A 25,159-nucleotide genomic window follows, 5' to 3' on the forward strand; every position below is an offset into this window, starting at 1 on the left:
CTATTTCATTGGTATTCATCACATTAAACCTAAACCGCATGATGCCATTACGTAATTTCCGAGAAGGATATTTTACAAGACATGACTCAGGTTCCGGGAACCATTTCCACACCGATAGAACTTGACTATACAATTTTGAATTCATTACTACAGCATTATTCGCAACCCAATCAAAAGCTTTAATCAGCATTTTGGTTTTGGCAGGTCTCTCTAAGAGACATTTCATTGTAACTCCAATATTGCACAAAATGTTTTCCAAGTTCAACATATATTTCTCCGTTCCTACATCATTACATATTTGATGCATTGAATTAGATCCTGCAAGAACACTTTCTATGTAGCATTATTTTTTTACAATCAATGCTACATTTTAATGAATTGAAACCAAACTCATACTTTATTAGTTCAATTGGTATACATTTTTGCAGAAAAAATAATATTTTTTTCCAAATATTGGATTCAATTATTTTTAACTGAGATGTATCTCTGTCAGGGTGAAACTCTAAACCATATGCCAGTCTTGGAATGACCATCATGTAGAAGTCCCTACAAGCCGCCATTGAAAATTTACCATATTTACTTTCGATGACTTTTTTGTTTCCCCGCTTCAGTGGCTTTAGATTCAAGAAATTTTTTCACAATGCTGTTTGACATATTACTTGAAAATGAATAGCCTAGATACTTAAATGCTTTCTGTAACCGAATTGCGGTTCCTTCTACAAACCATACTGGATTTACACATTTCTTATTAGTATCACCCAGGTTTATCACAACTGTTTTCTGTGGATTCATTTTCAATTTCAAATCTCTGATAAACCTGACAAACATCAATAAGCCTTTGCAAGCCTATTTTTGTTTTGTCAAAAAGCAAAAAATCATCTGCGTACGCAACCCACTTAATCGTAGTTCCACCCACCTTAGGAGATAACAAACATCAAATATTTCATTTGCACCAGACACATACAAATTGAACAAAATCGCAGCCAAGGCGCAGCCCTGTTTAAGTCCATTCCTTGATCTTAAATCCTTAGACATTAAGCCCTCATTGTTGAGTCGAACCCTTAGAACAGTATTGGAATATAGATGAATAAGCATGGAAAGCAACCTCCTTTCTATATTTAATGTAGCAAGCCTTTGCCATAGTAGAGGTCTGTCAACCATGTCAAAGGCTGCAGAAAGATCCATCGACGCAGCATACAAGGGTACATGCACAGTCTTAGATGTTTGGTTTTGCAAAATAGAAACTAGTAAACCCCCAGCATCCGTCCCCAGACCTTTACGAAATCCAATCTGTCACACGTCAAGGATTTCATTATCATCCATCAATTTTAACACATTTTCCAGGATTATGGCGGAAAATATCTTTGTCTCGATATTTATCAGAGATCCGGGTCTATAATTAACCGGACTCTGGCAATTACCTTTTTTGTATATCAATAGAACATGCAAGACTTTCCATGAGTCCGGCATGGTTTGTGTTTCAATTACATCTTTAAAAACCATATGCAATATTCTTGCCCATAATAATTCATTTTGTTTTAACAATGCCATAGACAAATTATTAGGGCCAGGAGTACTAGAGGCTTACATTTTCTTCATTATAAATAATATTTTATCCACGGATACATCTAGGGTCCATTTGTGATTCATCCACCCTAACAGAGAATCATCGTTACTAGAGAGTGCATAGAGATTCTCAAAGTAATCACACCATACATTCTCACTAAAAGGATTAATATTCAGTTGGATTTGTGAGGTCTCTGTGCTATTAATCAAGGCCCAGTAATTTCTAGAATTCGCTCCTTCATTGCCTTAAGCATTGTTTCGCCGTCCTTCTGTATTAGGAGGGCATGATGGTGAATCCTCCAATTCCTGTAGACTTGACGCCTCATTCTACACTGTTCTTTGAGCTTTTCGGCAGACAACTTCTGTCTTTTTAAGGCACGCAAGTCGTTATTCAGCTTGGTTCTATGAAGCTTAATATCGAGATCAAAAGTATGTTTATGAGTTCTTTTGCGTAAGGCTACTACCGATGTTGGTTGCTCATACCTGGCTAGCATCGAGCCCAGTAGCTCACCAAATTCATCAACCGAATATTGTTTCTTTTTTGCCTCTAAAGTTCTATTCTCAAAATCATGAAACATTAGATTATTGAATTTAAACATTTTTTCGGTATTGCACTTAATTCTAGAACCCCTAACATTAACGACCATTGGTGCACAATATACATTACTATGATTGTTTTGTTTCTTTATATTCATTGAATGCATTGCATGATCACTAGCTGCATTATATTGAACAAGCATATTCGCATCATTGTCAATCAGATGTTCACTAGCAAAAATATAATCAATGATAGAGGTATCCCCTTGTGCTTTCCAAGTAGGTTTATCGTTGAATAACTGTATCAGGCCCCATGATTTTGCAAAACTACACCATAGAGCACCTATGTGTTGTTTGTTGCCTATTCCCCTACTTTTGTTGCCTGGTCCAATTAAGCTCCAATCCCTCTCACTGCTTGATAAATTACAGTCGGCGTTCATGTCTCCTGCCAAAATAATCAGGCACTCTGGTGTGGAGATTAACCACTCTTCTAACAATATATTCAAGTCAACAAGCAGTTTTTCAAGCATGCCATCATCATTATCAACATTATTCCAATAAATATTTATCACCATTAGGTGAATATTACCATTCCTAGTTGTAATTCAAAAGGTAGCAACTAAACAAGAAGTATACAAATGTTTCTCATTTAACATTGAAATATCTTGGTTATTACAATATGCAAGCACCATACCACCCTTAGGGCGTCCTCTTTGGCCTTGAATACCAAACAAACATAGGACAACATAGCCATCCCATAACAAAGGTCCACAAGCCCAAGACTCCTGTAATAAAACAAAATCGAATTTCTCTAGTGACTTACAGACTTTCTTATTTAAGGCTAAATGCGTATGCCCTCTGGAGTTCCATGTCACCAATTTGAATGAATTATCATCGCTAAAGGGACTTCCCCATGTGTTTTAATTGCTCAAGAGACTCCCTAAGAGATACTGCCATTGTTCTCCATTCTTTCATTTCATTTATAGACAAAACCTCTCCACCTCCTTGATTCATATCCCATCGCTTCTCTCGTTGACTATCATTTCAGGATAAGTGCTCATAACTTCTCTCTGATCCAGATACTCATAAGTATCAAAACCTCTCTTCTGCAGAGACCCCGCTTCCTTTAGAATCAGAGCACGTACAATTGGTGATGAAGGGTGGATATAATCAACCAGTTGTATATCAGCAGAGGAAATGATTCTTTTCTTGGGTTCACGGTCAATAATTTCATTAGAAATGATATTTCCAGTAGTTGAACTTTCTATAGCAGTACTTAAGCATGATCTTTTCTCTGGATAACGATGACTAATATCATTAGGAATGATATTTCAATTAATTGAGCTTTCTATAACAGGCATCTTTCCAGCTTTCTGCATCAGTATTTCCTTAATTAGAGTTTGTACATGATCTTCTGTCAAAGGTGGATCTCTAGCATCTAGATCAACCTTTTTGAGTGGGATATGGTTACTATTTATCACCAATTGGGGGTCAATGGGAACTTCCATAAAATCGGGGACGCTCAACAGGGTCTCAGTACTAACTGGTACTCCGTTGTTTGTACATACCTGCACTTTGGCCTCATCAGCTTTGTTTACACCATCAATGGACATCTTTTCATTCATAACTTCTTGAACCCACCCCATTGACTCAACATATGCATGTCTCTCCTTACTTCGTCCCTCGACATCCTCAGGGCACACATGCACGGCATTCTTGTCTCTTGGTGGTATATTTATTCGCATCGGGGCATCAGAGTTCTTGAATAAATCAAAAATATCGAGCATCCCAAGTTCTAGATTTTTTAGATTAGTGACAATTCTATCAGTAACTATTTTGTTTTTCAGAGCATCTGATAGTTTAGTTACAGCCTCAGAATAACCAGTCGCATTCTGTTCATAACCACTGTCGGTTGCTATCATTGACTTTGGAATACCCATCAATGGCTTATTTATACATGGATTTTCCAGAGGGTCAACCACCAATTTTCCCCCTTTCATCACATTACTCCCATGCAAACTTGCTGATAGCCCATCCTTTAACTGTGATGCATAATTTCTCTCCGGAATTACCAAATCAGAATCACGTAGATTACAATCTCTTAAAAACTTTCGGGAGGATACATTCAATGCCTTTTGAGCACGCACCTCTTTTTGCCTATTTGTTTTCATTTTTTTTTTAGATAGATTGGTGTTAAATATTTCCGCAACCTTAATAGGCGCATTCGCAGCAGTCGGTATTTGTAAATCTTCGGTACAGATACTGGTGCTCTGGGTGTCAGGTACTACAATAACACTATGTTCTTTCTCCTCCAACTCAATCCTTGGATTAAGAAAATGAGGAGCACTAGCAGCTTGTAATTCAGTATGAGGAGTGGCAATAAGCCCATTTATATTGCCTTCACCTCTTGGTAAATACATCTTTGCCATATTTTCTGCTAGCATTTCCAGAAATACTGTCAAGGCTAGCAAGATTTCTTTTAAAATACTTGTCTATGACAACTTCCTTTAATAGCTCACCTTGGCCCAAATCCGTTTCCTCAATAACGCGAGAACAAACTTTCCTTCTGGCTTCTCTAGATACTACTACAGGATTAACAAAGCCACTTTTAGAATAAGAGAGTTGCGTTGATGCATCAAAATGTTCAGATAACCCCAACATTGTTATTTCCCCTGATGCAAATATTGGTGGCGTGTCCATAAATGACAAACCTGTATCCATCTCTTTTGGTTTGTGAAGATCAGTCAGTCCCGTGTCAGTCTCATCAGCTCCTCCCAGTCTCCGCTCCTCATTGAGCAGGGACTGTGAGGAGGCAGGGATGTCTTCTTCAACCCGCTCCACCATCATTTTTGCTGATTCATTTTGGGCACACTCCATTAGATCCTCATCCGAGTCAGAAGAGACCGGAAGTGGTAGTGCAACTGCATGAGCTATGCTCATACTTTTCTTTAATATTATTGGTAGGCATATTACAATCACGTTTAACACCCGCAAGGTTTCTTTTCATTACACCACAGTCCCAAGACTGCAAGTCTCTCAATGCAAACACATCAATTTCAACAGCTGGGTATTCAAGTTGTACCTATCCGTGCCTGCAGCATGTTACTTACAGTGCCTTACAATGCATCTCGCAGTCTCAACAAAACCCAAGTCGGCTTATAAATTTAACAATTTCCCTATTGCTAAGTCTCAAGACACCTTACACAAAAAAGAACTCTGTATATAAAATCATACCATATATGCCTTGCTGCTCACTGCGCAAAGCAGCAAACAGCCAACAGCCGTACTTCGAGTACGTCCCGTGCGCGGGTGCGCTGCGCACACAGTATTTCAAGAATAACGTGGGCTGGCTCAAGGGCAGGGTTTATATGTAAACGGCCAATCACAGGATTACTGAAAGCAAGGAGGCAGAGATGCGTATTAGGACAAACACTTTGTCTCTCAACGTTAACGTTCAAACACAATACGCCACAGTCTCTTAGTAGCTTTACTTGAGAACAGGCAACTTTCATGTTGCCTTGAAGGACGTCCTCTCTTCACACCAGCAGTGATAAAGAAACAGCGTACTTCGTGTGAATCACGAGCCGCAGATACAGTCCCCGGCGTTCCACAGCCAACAGACGTACTTCGAGTACTTCTCGTGTGCGCGCGGGAGCAAGTATATTAAAACTGGGGTAACAATACCATGGGAAGAGAGAAAATACCATGAAGTGAAGGCACGCGAAGCCTAGGAGATAAAAGGAGCACAGGAGATAAAACAGTTGCGAAGGGGTGCGGGTGTTAATAATCCTAAAAAGACACCCAGCAAAAATACCGTAGAAACAATAGCCCGAATCAAAGGACCAAACCAAGTTCAAGAAAGGACTTGTGGAGTACAGTCCACAAAGATGGTGAGAAAGCCGAAAACCTGTGAGTTAAAAGTGTTGGTACAAAAGGTGACCAAAGACTTTGAATTGGATATTAAGAGGAACTCCATAAAGAAGACCAGTACATTAGGAGAAGGGAGTCATTCTCCTGAGCTTAGTTTTTTAGATTAGTGGCAAGGTCAGTTAGGGTTAGAGCTTAGGACAGCTGACTTTTCATTTGGAAATATCCTCACGACCAACTAGCGCCTTAGTTATTCATATAGGTAGGGAACAACCCATAGTGCTAGGAAAAGATAGGCCTGATTCCTATTATTTAATAATAAACATGTATTGGAAATGTCATCACATTGTCCACATCCTCCTCCTGACCCACCACAGCACACAGTGATGGCGGGACAGTGAGGGGGTAGGTCTTATCTCAAATGCATACAGTTATTCGATTGTTCCTGGTTCTCTTTGATGGCCGTTCATTTGTCAGGCTTTACTGTATTCTTTGTTTGTTTTATAAACCGTCGAAACAGCACTAGAAGTTTGATGAGGATCCAACATGCATGTTACAAGCCGTTCAGGAGGACAATCAGCAGGAGCAGGAAAGGTCCTTTGAAGAACTTCTGCAGGGTGTGAAGTGTTAACCCATGCTGGAAAAAAGTCGAGATGGAGTAGCAGAAATACAATAGTTCCAGCAAATCTGCAGATGGGCTCTATGGAAGGTGAAGGAAGGGTTCAGCAGAGCTTCACACGCAGCAGGCTTGGAGTTCCAGCATGTAGTGCAGGAGGGAAGCAGACGAGTCTGAAAGAGATTCTTTCTGCAGATCGAGATAGCGAGGCATCCATAACAGGAGAGGGTCCAGCCAGGTCAGCAGGTTTAGGATTCTGAGGAGCATCCAATCACGCCAGCAGTCTTCCAGCGCTCCAACACACACTTACTGGGTGAGGGAAATCATACAAGGACAAAAACGACCTGCGCTGATAGTCACATGGAAGTTAATGGCAGTGCAAAAAAGAATTGCACATGTAGGGGTACTTTAGTAAAGTCCAGCTGTTTGAGAAATAACAATCCAAAAGGTAAGAAAGCCACCAAAATTCTTTGGGCACTCTTAGTTGGCTAAATGTTACCCCGATAATTGAATTCTGATTGAAGAACCTACAAAGGTCTTCGGTCAGAATACATGGAAGTGGAGGCAGGTGTTTTTAGAGTCTTGCCACTATTCAGATGGATTTCCAAAATAAACCCTGGGCACCTCCCCCGGGTTGATTTTGGAAATCCATCTGAATAGATGGCACACAACAAATTATGCCAAACCCAATCCCAGGGAGATACAGCAGAAAGGCTTAAGTTCAGGAAGGGTGGGAGTGTGGTCTAAGGCTACAATGAGTCGGCGCAGAGCAAGACCAGTAAAATCAGTTAGACAGGCAAGTATAAAAATGAAATTATATTAGGTCTTTAGATTACACACTAGGCACGTAAAACTTCTAGTAAGAATATTATCACATCAACAGGACTAAAACAGACATACAATCACACTTAAGAGAAATAGAATAGCATTTGGATCAATGGCCAGCGAAACACAGGTAAGTATTTCAGATACATACAAATAAAAATAACTTCAAAAATCAACATTAGAAGGCGTAGGAGCTCCTCTACTGAGAACGTACATGGCCAAATAACCTGTTCTATAGATAGGTGCCCACTCAGGAGGGTCTGCAACCATGTTTATGCTCACTGTTGTGGGTAAGATTTTCATATCAATGATAAATCTTCCTGACCTGTGTCAACGCCAGAACATTTTGCTTTGACTGGGTAACTATTTTACCTTGTCCCTAGGTAAAGGGGAATCCTTTTCCCCTCTCACCTAGTCTTTTACTCTTTTTATGGGTGACCTTTTAATGCTTGGCTGCAGTGCATCAGAGAAATGTAAAATAACCCCACTCTGCACCACAATCACCCACCACATTGCTGCCCTGTATGTACTCGATTATCAGTACAGAATGGATATCGCACATGAAAGCCACTCAATTTGACCTATGACTGACATTTCAAAGGATGCTCAAATATTGGAGGATTTTTTATTTTGCAAGCCAGTTGTGGACAGAGAAACTGGACCTGAACGCCTGGGCATCCTTAACCACTTTCTAGATCCCACTCCTTGAAATCTAGGTTATCTGCGCAGACAGTGCTATGTCGATGTGTGGAGCATGGGCAGGCTTGAATGGCAGAGTGTTGGCAAAGGTTCCACATATTTTGCGGACACACTGCATGATACACTGGGAACTTTGGCTGACCCAAACATGGGCCATGAACTCAGGAGCTGCGTCTTCTGTGGCAGAACCCCACAACAGCACGTCTCTGCCATATTGCGTTCGGAAATGGGAGTAGAACATGATGCTTTGTTGCGTCACAGAGGTCAGAGAAAATGTACAAATAAATTTTATTAACTGAGGAATTAAGTGATTCACTTTCTCCTGGGTTTAGACAACGCAAAAGCAGAACCTCCATGCGATTCCTGCTGGCTTGCGCGGTTAGCTTAACAATCCACACATCTTCAATAAGCTGAATTCCTTAAAATTGCTCTCCGCAGAGACTGGATGTAATTTGCCATGATATCAGTATTCAAGAAGAAGCTGGAGAGGATGTCGGCAGTACGGACGCCTTCCCATTACTAGCAGAAGCTCTTGCAGAGACACAATAGGGCCTTTCAAGTGTTGCTGAAGAATTAACTCTCAGAGCCAGCATAAAAAAAATACTTTCCAAAAGGAAAATTCTAACATCATTGGGTGGTTCAGCCTTTCCCAGTAGAGGCAGGGACTCGACTTACAATAGACCACCAGGAGGAATTCATGGAGCTTCCGAATGACTGCATTTTGGCTAAATGTGTCTGAAAAATGTTCCAGCTAAGAGTGCAGCCAATGTGCCGTTACCTTTCAGCTCCTCATACCTTTGTGAGATTGACTTCTCAGCACTTGTAGCCATAAACTCAAAGCTGGAAGTAGAAGAAAACACAAGATTGGCTTTCACAAACATTTAACCAAATATGGACAGGCTTGCTGCAGAAAGACATGCCAGCCTTCACACTAGTTCTGAAAGGTGCCACTCTCAAACTTCTAAGCGGGAGCATTGTACTCTCAAAGCTTCTTTTATTTGAAGAAGGAATGTGACACTTTATTGCAGAACTGAAATCTGGTTTATTCGGTTGTGACAAATGAACACAATTTTTTTTTTTTAATACAATTCCTCTGGATCCTACCAAAAAAACAACTACTTGCTGTGCTTATAAATAGGTACCTACCTTATTATGTGGGTTAACGCAACGCAACAATATTTAAAGAATGTATAAAGCGTATGGCACCCAACCTCCATTTCAACTATACACCAGTTGGCAATAACCGGAGGCAACACAGAATCATTTGGACATCATGCAAGGGGTTGTTGGTGGGAGAATGTCAGGGGATCTCGACCCAAACATTTCTCGAAACGAAAGTGGAGTGGAGTTAGAGGCGTTGCTAGGGGGTGGGGGGGCTAAGGAGGCTATAGCCCCGGATAGTTTGGTTGTAGCCCCGGATAAAAGCTCAGGGACTACAACCAAAAGGCTATAGCAAGCCCCGAATCCCACCAGTCCCAATATTAGCTTAGCCCCTGATCATTTCCAGACCTAGCAACACCCCCGAGTGGAGTGGGGTGAGGGGATGTATGGCATCAAAACGTTTCTCAAAACTTAGGTTGGAGTTCTGCTTCCAACAAGTCACGGGAGGACTAAATCCTGTACATTGTTTCATTTTCAAACTGCAGTTGCCGATATGCACCATTAGATGGCAGCACATGACTACTTTCCTCTTCAAACGACAGAACCTGTAACTTGTTTCTTTGCGCACGTTTAGTAAAAGATTCAAGTTCACAGAGCTTGTGTGAAGCAGCCAATTGGGCTATCCCCATCTTTTAGAGATACAGATGCGAGTCAAAGCTCCAGTAGTTGGAAAACTATACACACCAAGTGGAGTCGATGGATGCCCAGGCACCAGTTGATGTGGACCTTTAGCAGGATAATGCACCCCGATCTCTGGTGCAGGAGAAATTGGGATACAACCACAGATCTGTTATACATGAGTAAAAGGGACACAGCCCCTTTAAGAACACAGACTCCGAGAGTAGCGGGAAGAGGGCGGAAGGGGAGGGGCAAAAGGGGAATAGAGTTGGTTATGTTGTAGGAGTGAATAAAGAAAGTTCACAGCAGGCCAGGCTCCGTCTCACGATTGTGTATGGATGCATGAGAGTCGGTGAGGGACCAACACTGGCGACGAGGCCTACGAACCTTCGCATGTCGGCAGCAGCGGAGGGCTGGTAGCCCAGCAGGTCTGAAGAGCCACGCGCTCTGTAGCTGAGCAGCGGCCCGTGTGCCCTGCTGGAGGGCCCGTGCGCCCGGCAGTTTGAGAGGGCCCGTGTGCCCTGCAACAGAGCAGTGGCCAGTGTACCCTGTTGGAGGGCCCGTGCGCCCGGCAGTTGAGAGGGCCTGTGTGCCCTGTAACAAAGCAGCGGCCCCTGTGCCCTGCTAGCGGGCCTGTGTGCCCAGAAGTCTGAGAGGGCCCGTGTGCCCAGCAGCCGCAGTGGCCCGTGCGCCCTGCCGAAGGGGCCCTGTGCCCAGCAATCGTGACGGACCTGCGCGCCCTGTGAACGCAGAGGCCCGTGTGCCCTGCGAAGAAGTAGCGGCCCGCCTGTCCGCAACGGAAGCCCCAGCAACCAGCGGAGAGAAGAGAGACGCCAGCGACCACAGTACAGGCCCAGCTGATCCATCGCGTCCGCCGGCGGAGTGAGGAGAAGACGCCCACGACCGCGCCACAGGCCCAGCTGATCCGTCCTGCCCACCAGAGCGGATGAGAAGAAGCACCAGACGTGGCCACAACAACTCAAGTAAGGAGCCCTAAGGGCATTGTTCTGGACAAGTTGGAGTTTGGCAATGTTTTGCTGGAGGTGCCTCCGAGGAGAGCATTACAGTAGTCCAGTCTTGAGCCGATAGTGGCTCTAGCGATAGTAAGGCAGTTTTGTGTCGTTAGGAAGGGTCTTACTGCGTTAAGCAGTTTTGAGTAGTATGCTGAAGAGGAAGCAATGGCGTTAACCTGTCTATTCATGGTGAGATTAGAGTCTAGGTAGACACCCAGAGTTTTTACTGTATGGGACACAGCGATGGGTAAATTATCGATGGTGAAGGAGCGAAAGTTCTTGTTGAGGTTGCCCAGGATGGTAGGTGACCCAATGAGCAGAAGCTCGGTTTTGTCACTGTTTAGGCATAGCCAATTTTCAGCCATCCAGGCTTGTCGTAAAGAGCCCATCCATCGGCCGCTGACTCCTCAGTTACCGGACAGCCAGTGCCCTGGCCTTAATTGGCCTACACTACGACCAGTCGGAAATAATAGAAGGACACCCATCGACACGTGAGTCCATCATGGCGATAATAGACCAACCCCTAGGGAAAGAAGACCTCAAAAGCCAATTCTCCAAACTATTTGAAGGGGTGGGGATGCTCAAAAATTCCCCCATCAAGCTACACATCGACACCATCACGCCAGTACCATGACACCCCCGCAAGGTGGGTTTCCACTTACAAGAACAAGTGTTGAAGGAAATCCAACTCCTCCTTCTCAATGACATCACAGAAAAAGCAGAGGGACCAACGCCATGGGTATCCCCAATAATAATCGTGGCCTAGGACAATGGACGCCTCCGCATATGTGTCGACATGCGCATCCCAAATACTGCCATCCAGAGGGAAAGGCACCCATGCCCAAGCCTTGGCAGACATGCTAATACGGCTAAATCAAGCAAGGTTCTTCTCAAAGCTAGACCTCTACCAGGGCTACCACCAGCTCGTCCTGGACCCGGAATCGAGACCCATCACAACCTTTGCAACCCACGACGGACTATTTAGATACAAAAGACTAAACTTTGGCATATCATCTGCTGCAGAGATTTTCCAGGAGACGATCAGACGCCTGATAGCATCTGAAATGAACGCACTAAACTATAGTGACGACATCTTAATATTTGGGAAAGACCAAGAGCAGCACGACAAAGCCCCAAGAGCTGTCTGCAACATCCTCCAAGAAGCAGGGTTGACGCCCAATGAATCCAAATGCGACATCAACAAGACCAGTCTCAAATTCTTCAGCCACATATTCTCCAGCAAAGGAATCACAACCGACCCAGACAAAATAAAGGCCATCACTAACCTCCAAGCCCCCGCGACTGCTGCAGAATTGCGCTCTTTCCTAGGAATGGCAGGGTACTGTGCACGTTACCTCCCGAACTATGCCACAATGACTGACCCACTTCGCACCCTCCTGAAGAAAGACCAACCTTTCATCTGGGACACACCTTGCCAAGGAGCGTTCGCGACCATAAAAGAAACCCTCACCAACAACCGCCAGCTGGCATACTTTCATCCAGAATGGCACACCATTATTACTGTCGATGCTAGTCCAGTGGGACTAGGAGCGATCCTTGCACAGACAGACGCCACGGACAACACCCACCATGCGGTAGTAGCGTACGCCAGCCGTGCCCTATCACACACAGAAAGGGCCGACTCACAAGCGGAGAGGGAAAGCCTAGCTGCAGTATGGGCCTGCGAGAAATATCACTTCATCATCGGCCGGAAGTTCACTCTAGTGACAGACCATCAGGCGCTCCTATCAATATTCGGAAACCCCAAAACCAAGATGCCCCCCGCATAGAACGATGGGGAATAAGACTGCAAGAATACGATTACGTAATAGTCCACAAACCTGGAGGAGACGCCAACCCAGCGGACTACCTGTCTAGACACCCCCGGTGGACAAGGATGACACCCTAGCCCACAAGGCCATTGACTACGTCTCCTACCTGTCTTCGAACGCCATGCCACCAACGATCTCAACTATAACATTCGAGGAAAGGAGAAAAGCTGACCCAACGATCAGAGCCGCTGTCTCTTTCACCCGCTCTAACAAATGGAGAGAGCGCCAGAAAAGAGGTAACGAAGGGGAGGATGCAGACCGGAAGGAACTTGATCGGCTAGCCAAAGTACACAATGAACTCAGCCAGAGACCAAGGAATATTGCTGCGTGGGAGGCGACTAGTAGCCCCAAGAGACCCAAGGAAGACCCATATAACACTGGCACACGAAGGCCACAGGGGAATAGACAACACGAAACGAATGCTCAGGAACTACGTCTGGTTTCCATACATGGACTCGATAGTAGAAGATATGCTCATGCACTGCAGATCCTGCCAACTGGCAGCAAAAGGGCCAAACCCGAACCCCCTCCAACTAACCACAATACCAACAGGGCCCTGGCAAAAAGTAGCAATGGACTTCTACGGCCCTGGTAGTGATAATAGACGAATACTCGAGGTTCCCGTTCATCAAGCAAATATCCTCAACATCATTCACGGAAACAGCACCTATTGTAGACTAACTATTCAGCGAGTGGGGCATCCCCAACGTCGTCAAAACAGACAAGGGATTTCTGTTCAAAGGACGAGAATTTGCTAGGCTTGCGAGCCACCTAGGATTCCACCACCAGAAGATTACACCACTCTGGCCCCAGGCCAATGGTATGGTGGAACGATTCATGGCCACCATCAAATTAACCAGGCAGAAAGCAGTAGCAGAGCAGACACCTCACCCGCAAGCCATCTGCAGCATGCTCTGCTGTTACCGAAACACTCAACATGACGCAACGGGAAAGCCACCAGCCGAACTCATGGTGAGGTACGAACCTCGAACGCGCATTCCCCGATGGGAAGACTACACGCCAGAAGAGGACACAGCCATCAGAGAACGGGACGCTGAAAAGAAGAGGAAAGCCAAACAGTGGGCCGACAAGAAGAGGAGAGCGAGAGAACACCAACTAGAAGTAGGACAAGCCGTCCTAGTGCAGCAAACCCAGCGCAAAAAGACAGACACACGATACAGCCCCGAGCCTAGGGTCATCACAGCCATCAAAGGACCCATGATCACGCCGACTGGAGAACCAGGAGACATCACTCGAAACTCCTCATTCTTCGAGACTGTATCTTGAGGAGCCAGAAGCACAGGAGACGGCAGAAGGAAATATAAGTGAGGAAGAAGAGACAGAGCCTCCGGTGGAGACGACCGGTGAGAGCAGAGAATCCCCAGGGAGACCTCCCGGGACAATAAAGAAACCAGTGAGACTCATCGAACAGATGTAACTGGACTTTCGTGTTAAGCACGGGGGAGGTGTTATACATGAGTAAAAGGGGACACAGCGCCTTTAAGAACACAGACTCCGAGGGAAGCGGGAAGAGGGCGGAAGGGGAGGGGCAAAAGGGGAAGAGAGTTGGTTACGTTGTAGGAGTGAATAAAGAAAGTTCACAGCAGGCCAGGCTCCGTCTCATGATTGTGTGTGGATGCATGAGAGTCGGTGAGAGCCCAACAAGATCTATGCATAGTAACCGTCTGTGCTCAGTAGTCCCCGAGCAGACTGCGTAAGTCCCCGGGTGGCATGCAACCAATGGTTTAATCTAGACCAGCGGTGGAGGACTTTGCACTTGAATTCAGTGTGAAAGTGAAAATGGAATGCGGCTCTGCGGAAGAACAGAACTTCCCACTGTCGAACAGGGTAAGCATGTACACACTGCTTCCGGAATTCATGACATCCATGAGCTCATACAGCCTCTCGGATCTAGAAGGGGACTGGTCAAAGTGGGTGGCTGGAGCATACTTCGTTCTTCATGGTTAAGGTTTTGTTTTATTCCAACTCGATTACTCCCTTGTGGTTGGATGACCAAAGTGTGAGGGTTTGTGAATTCAGCCAAACCTGTGTCCCCTTTTCTTCAAAAAGGCCTCCACTGATACAGGGTGCTCACGGTGGTCATGACTGACGTGCAAGGTCCTTCCTGCATGACTGTCGGAGTGACTGGACAGAGGGCTTGAGGACCCATTGGAATAGTGGGATCAACTATTCCCGGCACCTTCATCAAACCCTGCAAGTAAGCCTCTTCGGAAGTGTCCCTGGGCCAACCAGTGGGCTGACCAGCTTACGCAGGACGCTTTGCTCTGTCACCGCCGCCGTTTCGGGGAAGCCCTTGAAACTTGGTCTACTGCTTGCCTTGCGTCCACGGCACCCTCACACCGAATTTCGTACACTTGGCATTCCCAGGTCTGAAGGGAGACCAGTGCGCCCTTACCAGAGTAAACGCGGTTGCCGTGTTGCCTTGCTGTGGTAACAACCTGTGCACGTCCGCTGCATTTGGGATATCCTCGACCCTGCATCCTGCTACGCAGAATCTACACGGTGTCAAGCCATCCTGATCATCGCTGCTGAACCTGCCAGCAACGTGAACTGAAGTGGAGAAGGCTGGGTCTGCCTGCGTCAGGGACCGGTGAGTAGTCCATACCCCAACCGGTGGCCCCTCGCGCAGGAGCCCGTTTCTTTTCTACCGCTGTTGTGAAATAGCGACTCCATCCCGCACTCTCACCCTGCCCCTGCCCACAAGTGGGGGCCTTGCTTGAGTAGTGGGGACTTGTTCTGCATCGCTTCATTCACCTTCCTGAACTGCCTGATATCCTCGAAGAGGCCCTCTTTTGTCCATTGGCACCAGCGCGTGCAGGTACTTTTGAGCATAAGGCTCCTCTCTTCGTAGGGCTCGGACTTCCTCCTAGTTAGGTGTATTTCAGATGTCGAACTGGTCTAATGATTATTTGCACTGCCTGTTTTTCCTCCCCATCTAGGTGGTCTACATATTACGTGCTCCTAACTCCTTAGATCCCTTGGTCTTGTATATATATTGTGTTGAATGTGATGGGTTGGTTTACTTTAGTATTATTATGATTCTTTGCTATGGTCAATGTTACAAAGGCCTTGTAATAAATGTGTCTATATTTTCAATATAACACCTGTCTGGAGTAATTTGTAAAGTGTCCTTGCTTTGTGTGCTGATTGAGGTCTTTCCGTCACCCTCACCCCTCTTGAGACTTAGTCTTGACTGCCGACATCGCTACCCTGATTGGTCTGGCTTGTCCAGAGGTTACCCTGTTCCAAGAAACTAGGCTGGCCTTCTGAACCTCAGCCTCTCCAGGTTAGAGTTCAGAAATCCATCTTAACACCTGCATCATTCTGGGTTGCAATGTACATAAACTCTTTAAAAAGCATATCCCTTTGTGGCCTTCACTTTAGCACTTTGTACTTCTCATCAGCAGCTAGGAACAGGTGATCCAAAGAAGCAAATCGGGAGGCAATGCTTTACCTGTTTGCAAGACCATTTCCAGCCCGGACACAGGACTGGAGCGAAATCTTCCTACAGTACACAGATTTCCAATTGCTGCACAGAGAACGCTGAACGGGTCCTTTAGAGCTCAAGGCATGTGCCATGCCTACTAGGTTTATTTTATCATTTAAAGCGCGGACCTAGCTTGAGACCTGAAGAGTGATGTACAAGGTTCGGGTAGCTAGCGTTTGGGCTGGCATCTTTTACCCGTAGAGCAGATAGTATGCAGCAAGTCTGGGCTACACAGAGTAAGCAGATACACAATAAAGACCTGTTATGCATCATGAAGTTGGACCCTTGCCATCAAGCATTACTACCCACGGTTTCTTTAATGCATCAGCGACACGCGATTTACAAAATGGGATTTAAAATGTCAAGAATGCAATGCAAAAAAAGGAAAGTGGTATTTCTTTTTAAAAAGACTCTTTGTACATGTTTTGTTTACTGTAGCAAGGGCATGTAAATAAGTCTATACATTGAGCAGTATTCCAATATACTGTATTAGATATACATGCAAGTGAATTGGGTTTGAAAGCCTGGTGATGTGCCTTTGGTTTCCAATATCATTGTGGGTGTATGAGTCAACCACGAGTATCTTGGATAGGTCTTACAAGCCCATTGGACATACTAAAACTATTTTTTTTTCTCCAAAACTCATGCACTCAACTCCTGTGTTTTGATGTACAATTTATGTGGCTACTCTCAAATGTCTATGCTAGGGATTCCAAAAATGATTAACAGTATCTAAACAGTGCCCCAAATAATACTCCTGTTCGTCAACAATAGCAGCGCTGTCGCTGATAGATGCCAATGGTATAACAGGAAGGCAGGAAACCTAGTAGGTAATATACCACGAAGGAGTATAATGAGGAACACCTCTAACTCTGCGACTCTACAGAGCACGGATATCTTATCACACAACTCATGGACTGGTTATGGTGCTACCAAGCCACTTAAGATGAGAATAGAATAACTTGGGACGCAACATCAATGAAGAAAACTAACCAGAATGGGACTCATAGGTCAATCAAAAACTATGTTGTATGATATTACAACGTTGGAAATACAAGGACATTTTAGGATGACTGCAGCCTTGTAAAAGCATAGCAGGGCAAAACACGTGTTGGCTTAATTAGTGATTTGAAGTACTAAATTTTCACAAGACAAAGCACAGTCTAATTTGTGATATGAAGATATTCCACTTCAGCCGAGTATGGGGATATTCAATGACTAACTTGATTGCCCAATGAAGGACTACTTATGAACTGGAAATCCTTATTGTTGCATTTCTGTTGATAGATTTTCTATGACAAGCATGATGAAAATATTTGGCTACTCAATGAGGCATTGCAACAGACCTTAAGTACAATTTCTGCTGAACAGGAGTATTTTTTGGGCACTATTTAGATGCCATAGGTCTGTCTTTATTTTAAATCACTAGCCTTCAGACATTTGAGAGATTAGCCACATAATTATACATCAATACATAGGATTTGAGCCCATGAGTCTAGGAACAATGTTTATAGTAGGTATACCATAACATTTTTATAGAGGTAGCGGAATTGCACGTGTACAGAACACTTACCAACTCAGTCACAAGTGGTCGGCCACCACCAATGTAGTTAGACATATTTCGCTGTTTCAAGGTGTGTAGAGTATTTTCCCTAGAAAGAAGAAATTGAAAATGATTAATAGAAGCGATAACACTGTCGCTTACTTCCCCGTTCACAATCCACACTTGTCTTTGAACTCAGTAAGGGACAAGATCTTACACATTACTTTTGTTTACATCAGGTTACCTACTAAAAGTACCTCAACAACCACAAGTGACGTCAGCTACACGTTCTGCAGTCATTGGTATTTAAAATGCAGACGCCCTCCTGCTTATGATAATTTAGACCAACAGTACACACTCATACCACCACTCAGGAAATGCTAGGGAGAACTCTCATGTCTGTGCCAATTCCCTTCTACCTTAGAGACCCCCAGCTCATTTGCTTGACTTTAGGACTTAACTTTTATCCTGGAGTGAGTGAGACCTTTTTCTCACTCTCCCATGTATTTTTCTCTGATTTGAACCCCTCGTTTCTTTCGGTTTTGGTGTCTGACAAACTCCATAGGCATCATCTTTTTGAATTGTCACACACAGCACCTTCAGTGCAGCGTCACAGAGAAGTCCTTTGTATTTCTGTTAAGGTTTAAATACCTTCTCTTGGATAAACGACTGTTTCCAAGAGTAGTAAAATGAAATTGACTTCACTTACCTTTTTTTCTTTGTAGACCCAGCACACACCATTGTATGTGGAGTGCTGGGGGGTTACTTAGTATCTCATGTAAAAATGTTTATGTTACCCTTGATACATTTAATGGCTGGTGGCAGTGGTTTAATCTTCCTACCATTGTGTGTTATTACTGCAGGCTGAATCCTCAGCTGCAGTATTGCACCCATAGGTGCCCATTTTGTCAAAATGGGCCGGTCTTCTTTCGCCATTTCTCGTTTGTAAGGTCCTTCTAGAAATTTACTCTGTGCACCAAACCAGGTTTGGTCCCTTTGTTCGTTTTGTCTTTGGTGGGATTCACTGGGGAAGTCCACCTCTAGCGCCAGTGTGTCTGGCAGGGCAGGAAGCGAGGGAGGTTCCCAAAACTCCCTGTGCTTAGTCTCCTTGGTTACAGGAATGCACTCACAGGTGATTGGCTGGCTGTCCTTGGAGGACAGCCACACTGCTGTGTGAGTGACAGCTCGGCTGCGAATGAAAGGGAGAAACTTGCATTAAAGGTGGGGTCTTTTGCAAGGAAGGCAGAGTCAACCACTGGACGAAGGAACCTAAGAAACTGGAAGAGAAGCTGGCTGCACCCTCCTGGACCGTTGGTTTGCCCGGTGAAGCCCTGCTGCAGTGCTGAAGCTCTATATTTCAAATCGACTCGAGAAGCCCGGAACAGACGACTTCTTCCCTTGGGTTGGTGGAACCAACTGATCCCAAGATGAACTTGACTGGAAGCCCTCTCCTTGCTGGCTGTACTTCTTCGCTACTGCCGGAACCGAGTGCCAGGGGATAGGAACACCAGAATCGAGTGCATCTTTTTAAGCCGGACCCGAGCTCCAGGAAGATCCTCCAGACTCCCTCGAAGCACGACTGCCCAAGCCTGAGCCACTTCAACAGAGTGCTGGACCCCAGAAGCAAAGGGAGCTCATACGGTGTCCAAGAACCATGGTGGTGCTATTTGCGAATGCCGCTGATTTGAATTGGGCCCACTGCTGCCGCCGACCTTCAAACCATAGTGTAGGAGTCCCCAGATGTCCTCCCTCTTTTCCCCACGACTGAGGTCCAGGAACAACAGGATATGCAGGACTACAACAGGAACAGAAGCCAGCTGGATCCCTTTCTTCAGACTCAAGGTACTGTGTTTGTTTGTTTTATTCATTCACTTATAATGCACACCAAACCCGAAGTTAGCCAGGCTCAGCAGTACAGAATATGCAAGGCTTGAGGTTACATGGTTACAGATTACATGCAAGGGCAAAATATATACAGGCCATAGGCAATCAGTTACAGATTACAAGCAAGACAGAATATATACAGGCACTAGAGGGACGTCAGATCACTAGTCAGAAGGGGAAGGTGTACAAATGGGCAGCAGGTTGGTGGGTATATGTATATGTACACTAGGAGGTATCAGGAGTTTTGTAGAGCTAGTGAGAAACTAGTCATCAGCAGACTTCAGCAGATTGATATAGTTGGATCTGAATATCAGCAAAGGCTACTCCTCACTTAGAGGGTGTGGCAGTGAGTTCCATAGTTGGGCTGCTCGGACCTGGAAGCTACCTCCCCCAGCCTTAGCCAGCCTGAATCTCGGTATGATAAGGCTATTGGCATTGGAGGTTCTTGCCGGTCGGGTGGCGCTTCTCTTTAAGAATTTGTCTGTGAGGTAGCTAGGTGCAGCATTGTTCAAAAGCTTTATGTACAAGGGATGCAACTTTTAAGTGGATTTTATTTTGGGTGGATAGCCAGTTGTTTTGGTGCCTAATCTTAGATGTATGTGATCTTTTGGACACGCCAAGAGCTGCTCTCGGGGCATTATTTTGTAGGAATTTAATTCTGTGTATAATAGATTTGTTAGCACTGATGTATGGGATATTGCAATAGTCAAGCCTAGGTAGAATCAGGGCTCTAGCTAAAATAAATATAAAAGATAATGCAGTTGTCATCTGAGAGAAGTGTTTAGCTGTGGCTGATGCCATGGATTTCACCTGTTTATCGAAGGAGAGGGTGTAATCCAGAAAAAAGCCAAGTGTCTTCACCTCCTAGGACACCTTGATGATATTACCATCAATCTCAAATTAAGTGTAGTCTTGGTCTATATTTTGTAATCCCCGGAAAGTGGGGGGAGAATCGGGGCATCATCTGCATAATTAGTGTAGGTGATACCAAGAAGGTCCAGATCATCAAAAAGGGGCTTAGCAAACATGTTGTATAGGGTTGGGGAGACGCAAGAGCCCTGAGGAACTCTGCACTGGATGGGAATCGAGACAGCCACTGCTGAAGGGGAGAACACCCTCATAGTCCCGTCGCTGAGGAAAGACTCAATCCAGGCTATAGCCTCTTAGGAAAAATGTGCAGCTGAGTCTAGGTGGCTGCAAAGGACCTTGTGGTCGACCAGGTCGAATGCAGCTGAAGAGCCGTTTTACCTTTCTCATAGTTCATCTATTTGTGCCTTCAAATCGATGAGGGCAGTCTCAGTACCATGTTGGGGTCGGAATCCTGATTGACGAGCTCCTAAGAGCTTGAGTTGATCCAAGAATGTTTGAATTTGATTGCAGGCTATCTTGTCCAGGATTTTAAGCAAAAAAGGGACTGTTATAATGGGATGATAATTTGTAAGTATAAGTGGGTCTAGGGTTTGCTTTTTGCTTTTTTTTTTTGCTTTTTAAGCAGAGGCAGTACCCAAGACTTTCAAATTGTTAGGCACAGTGCCTGACGCGAATGAAGCGTTGATAAGTTTCGATACAAATGGGGATAGATCTCTGGCAGTCTTTTACAAGCCGGGCAGGGCAAAGGTCGCCCTGGCAGTTGGATGGCTTGAGAGAGAGGATGACTTTCTCTACCTCAGGGATGGAGGTTTTTGAGAACATGAATCTCACAGCTGAGTCCTGTTCCTTTGAAGGGGGTCGGTATTTGGATTATTAGTCTAGGATGGTTGATTGAGAGAGGCTTTTTTCTTACCATTTTCTTTTGGAGCATGGTTACTTTGTTAGATAGCACTCGTCGTATATCTGAACACCATTTGTCCGGAATGGGGATGGGTGAATTCTTTGAGGATGGTGAACAGTTCCCTCATGCTAGAGTTAGAATTAGATATACGCTTGTTATAGGAATTTCGCTTGGCCAGGTGGATTTATTTTTTGTAGTGGGAGGACATTTCCGTTTTTGTGGTCTTCTGAAGGTATTAGCCTCCATGCGGTTTCGCAACCCCTCTTAAGTTGTCGTAAATCCTTTAGTTCGGGGGTGAACCATTTATTTAGATGAGATTTGGGTTTACTCAGTCTGAGTTTTAGAGGGGCAATGTTGTCAAGGGTAGTTTTTGTTGTACTCGGCGGCAAGTGTTTCAGGGTCTAAATGATCCGCTAATTGGTTAAGAGTGGGTAAGATTGTGGTAATCACTTTATCCTTAGTGATACTCTTTATTCCTTAACTAGGGGTACTTACACTCTGGTTGTGTGTAGCTTGATTGTCCTCACAGGAGACTTGCATTTACTGCCTTTTGCAGAGTTGCTTGCATCTTTTCTTCTCATAAGCCTCCCAGCTTGTGGCCAAACAGTGATTATACCATTGTGCAAGACTTTTGTGCTATCTTCAAGAAGTGCCCCAGCTTCCATAGACTTTGCTCAACTGTCATTGGCTGACCTGGCTCCCTGTAGACTCTTCTTACCCTCTGACTTTTTGTTGATCAATAAGTCATACCTACCTTACTTGTATAGCTGGGAAAGGGTTAACCTCTATTTCATTGGGGGATTGTAAAGTACTTACCCTTTTGGAGAAACTTGTTAACCATGGTTTCCGTTTCCTTTCCCTATCCCACAACTCCAGTATTGCATTTAAGTGTAAAGTGATATATCAATGCCCACAGTGTCCTAGTTATTGAAGCCACCTCCCAAAACATGTGACATCCCAAAAGGGTATCGACTTAATTAACTGAAACTGAAGGAGTGTATTATTGAAGTGTATTTCATTATTGCCAATTGCCCCCCTTATAAAGAAGGCTTATTGTAAAATTGCATCGTTAAAGAATTGTGCTGTGGGCGTGGCCACAGATTAATTTTACAAGGTGACATTACAGGTGCACCATTGCATATTATTTAGTATGTTGGTCGTGGTGCTACTAGCACTAATGGACGGTAATGCTTACATTCATTAAAGGAAGCGGCAGTCTCTGGTCTTGGAAGATGTTCCCATTGTGGATGCTGCAGGATGGGATCTGTTCACATGTCCAGTTCTCTGCTTCAACTGATCATGGGAAGTTCTGCTGAGGTCATGTAGTTTTAACTGAAAGTGAAATGTTAATGGGTTGCATCACGGGTTGTGCTTCTGCTGTAAAGGGAGAGGATGTGTTGTGTCTTGCATTCCCCTTCCTCCTGGGACATGGCTGTGACATCATACAACATCCATCTGGTGGGCAGCAGCAGTGGAGTGAGAGGCCTGGCCGGATAATGGATGGATGGATGGATGGATGGACCAGTGACTTCTTGATGACTACTATTCTTACTGATATCTACTAAGATGACTCAACTGTTTGCTGTAAACAATTAACAGCCCTACATTGAAGCCAATGCCTCACAATTCATCACTCTGTAGTAACGTAGACAGAGCAACAAGGTTCAACTCTCAATTAGGGGTAGCAGGTTGACAAAGGTACAATTGTACACACATCTCTAGAAAATACACCACACGGATATACTGACAAATATATACTTTAAGTCACACATATAGCCAACAGGTCAAAATAAGTACGTAGTCATAATACACAGTATTAAAAAGATACCAAGTATGTTATAAAAACAGTAATCTCGATAAAATGGCTCTCCTAACCCCACTGTCTATTTGTGGATCCACTGCCAAAGATAGGCACCCAAAAAAAAATAATGAGGGGAAGGAAGACTAAACCTAGCGTGCAGGTAAGCCCCGCTATAGGCCTGCACAATTGTGTAGTGCCCTAAAGACACAAATCACACTGGGTATGTGTGGAAGGCTCTAGACGTGGCTATCAACACATAACATAGTACAAGATAGGAGAAAAACGAAAACCAACAATTTTACCAGTGAGGAAAAATATGCTAAAATAATCCCTATGGCCTATATAAATACTGCTAATACTTCAAATTTAATTTCCACCCTCTAAGACTTTGATATATTAAAATGTGTTAATTTACATTAATTTAAATATTATGCACTAGGGGTCCAAATTAATGCAAAGGCACACCTGTTATTACAAAGTCTTAGAGGGTGGACATTTCTTTAAACCAAAGCCAAATGCTTTCATAAATTACTACACCAATTTTAACAATACCATAATCATACATTTCAGGTTAACACATTTAAGGTTACCAAGGTTAACCACAAATCGTAAAAATACAGGCCCATTGGAGAAATCAAAGCGGGACAGTAAAAATGTGTTGACATCAAATTATAATACTTGCCCAGATCTCACTGAACCCCTTGGGGATCATGGATAAATGTCCTGGGGCATTCAAGTAACCCAGAGTCAGGTTTACAAAGTTCCAGAGCAGGTACAAACTTTCAATAGAAGAAGAGTCAATGGGCCATCTGATGTCTTGGAGGAAGGTGCAGATTCCATGGCCAGCACCCATGGAAGATGCAGCATGGTCGGATGACTTCCAATAGAAATATATGGGAAATCCAGTAAAGCCTTGCCTCCAAAGAAATCTCTACCTCAGACCAGACGGACAGCTGGGGTGACTATTACAAATAACCGCCCACCCTGGTCCCAAAGGTGGATACGCCCATCCTGGACCCAAAGGTGGATACTCATACTGTCTGTTATGGGGTAAACGTCTCAAGCAGCACAAAGCAACCAAATAAGTAAACTAATCCTTTCCATAGATGCAGTTTCCAGGATTTGGTCCCCAGGGACATGCAGCCTGAGCCAGCGATGGTCCCAGCGACCCAGGAAAGGCACATAGGCTCTTTCCACAGCAACAACCTTCAAGGCAGAAGTGGGAAATTCAGCGTGGAAGACTTCAGGGATAAGTGAGATAATGAGAATACAGATCGGTAGACAAAAGATGAAGGCAGCAGAGCAGCAAACGATCCCAGGATGGGGAGAATGGCTGGAGGCACCCTCAGACGTCCTAAGCTGAAGTGATGGGTGGGTGGTGAAGTCCCGGCAACCCCCTGGACACCAGCGGCAACCCACAGCGGAGCGTATGATCCTGGCAGGAAACGGCGGATGCAGCGATAAATAGCCGAGAAAATGGTTCCAGAGTGGAGGGCTTGCTCCAGCAGACGTGGAGATAGAAAGAAGCCAAAACTGGTGCCTCTAATGGCAAGAAACCCCCAAACTGGGATATGCCCAAGTCTCTGCACTTAGCAGGTTTTGCCAAATGAGGGCTGTAAGAATGGCAAAAATGGCAGGAAGAATGGAAAAGCTCCTGCGGCAGGTTCGCAGACCTGCCACCCCCAAGTTGCTGGAACAAATCAGCAAGAGAGTGAAACAGAGGCTGGACAAAGTCTAAACACCCAGAAAAAGGTGGAAGGCAAAAACCAGCCAGCCAATCACTAAATGGGGCTATGGGCAAAAGGGTTAGATGACTATCCGTTCTAGTTGGTCAACGGAACTGCCACTTAGCCAGAGTGCAGAGACCTTTAATGCCATAAACCAGTTAGAACTAATATGGAGGCTGCAATTGTGGATG

At 44.6% G+C, this 25,159-nt stretch overlaps 1 protein-coding gene across 2 annotated transcripts in view; it reads right to left on the reverse strand.

Annotated features, from left to right (window-relative positions):
• Positions 1–25,159, reverse strand: part of NUP107 (nucleoporin 107) — a 790,450-nt gene that overhangs the window by 471,322 nt on the left and 293,969 nt on the right. For both annotated transcript variants that reach the window (XM_069629720.1, XM_069629721.1), the window contains one exon: positions 17,816–17,894. In XM_069629720.1, the coding sequence (XP_069485821.1) occupies positions 17,816–17,894 (79 nt within the window). The remainder of the gene's footprint in view (positions 1–17,815; positions 17,895–25,159) is intronic.

Source organism: Ambystoma mexicanum, chromosome 12 (genome assembly GCF_040938575.1).
Source record: "Ambystoma mexicanum isolate Mex_15411 chromosome 12, UKY_AmexF1_1, whole genome shotgun sequence".
In the NCBI taxonomy this organism is placed as follows: domain Eukaryota; kingdom Metazoa; phylum Chordata; class Amphibia; order Caudata; family Ambystomatidae; genus Ambystoma; species Ambystoma mexicanum.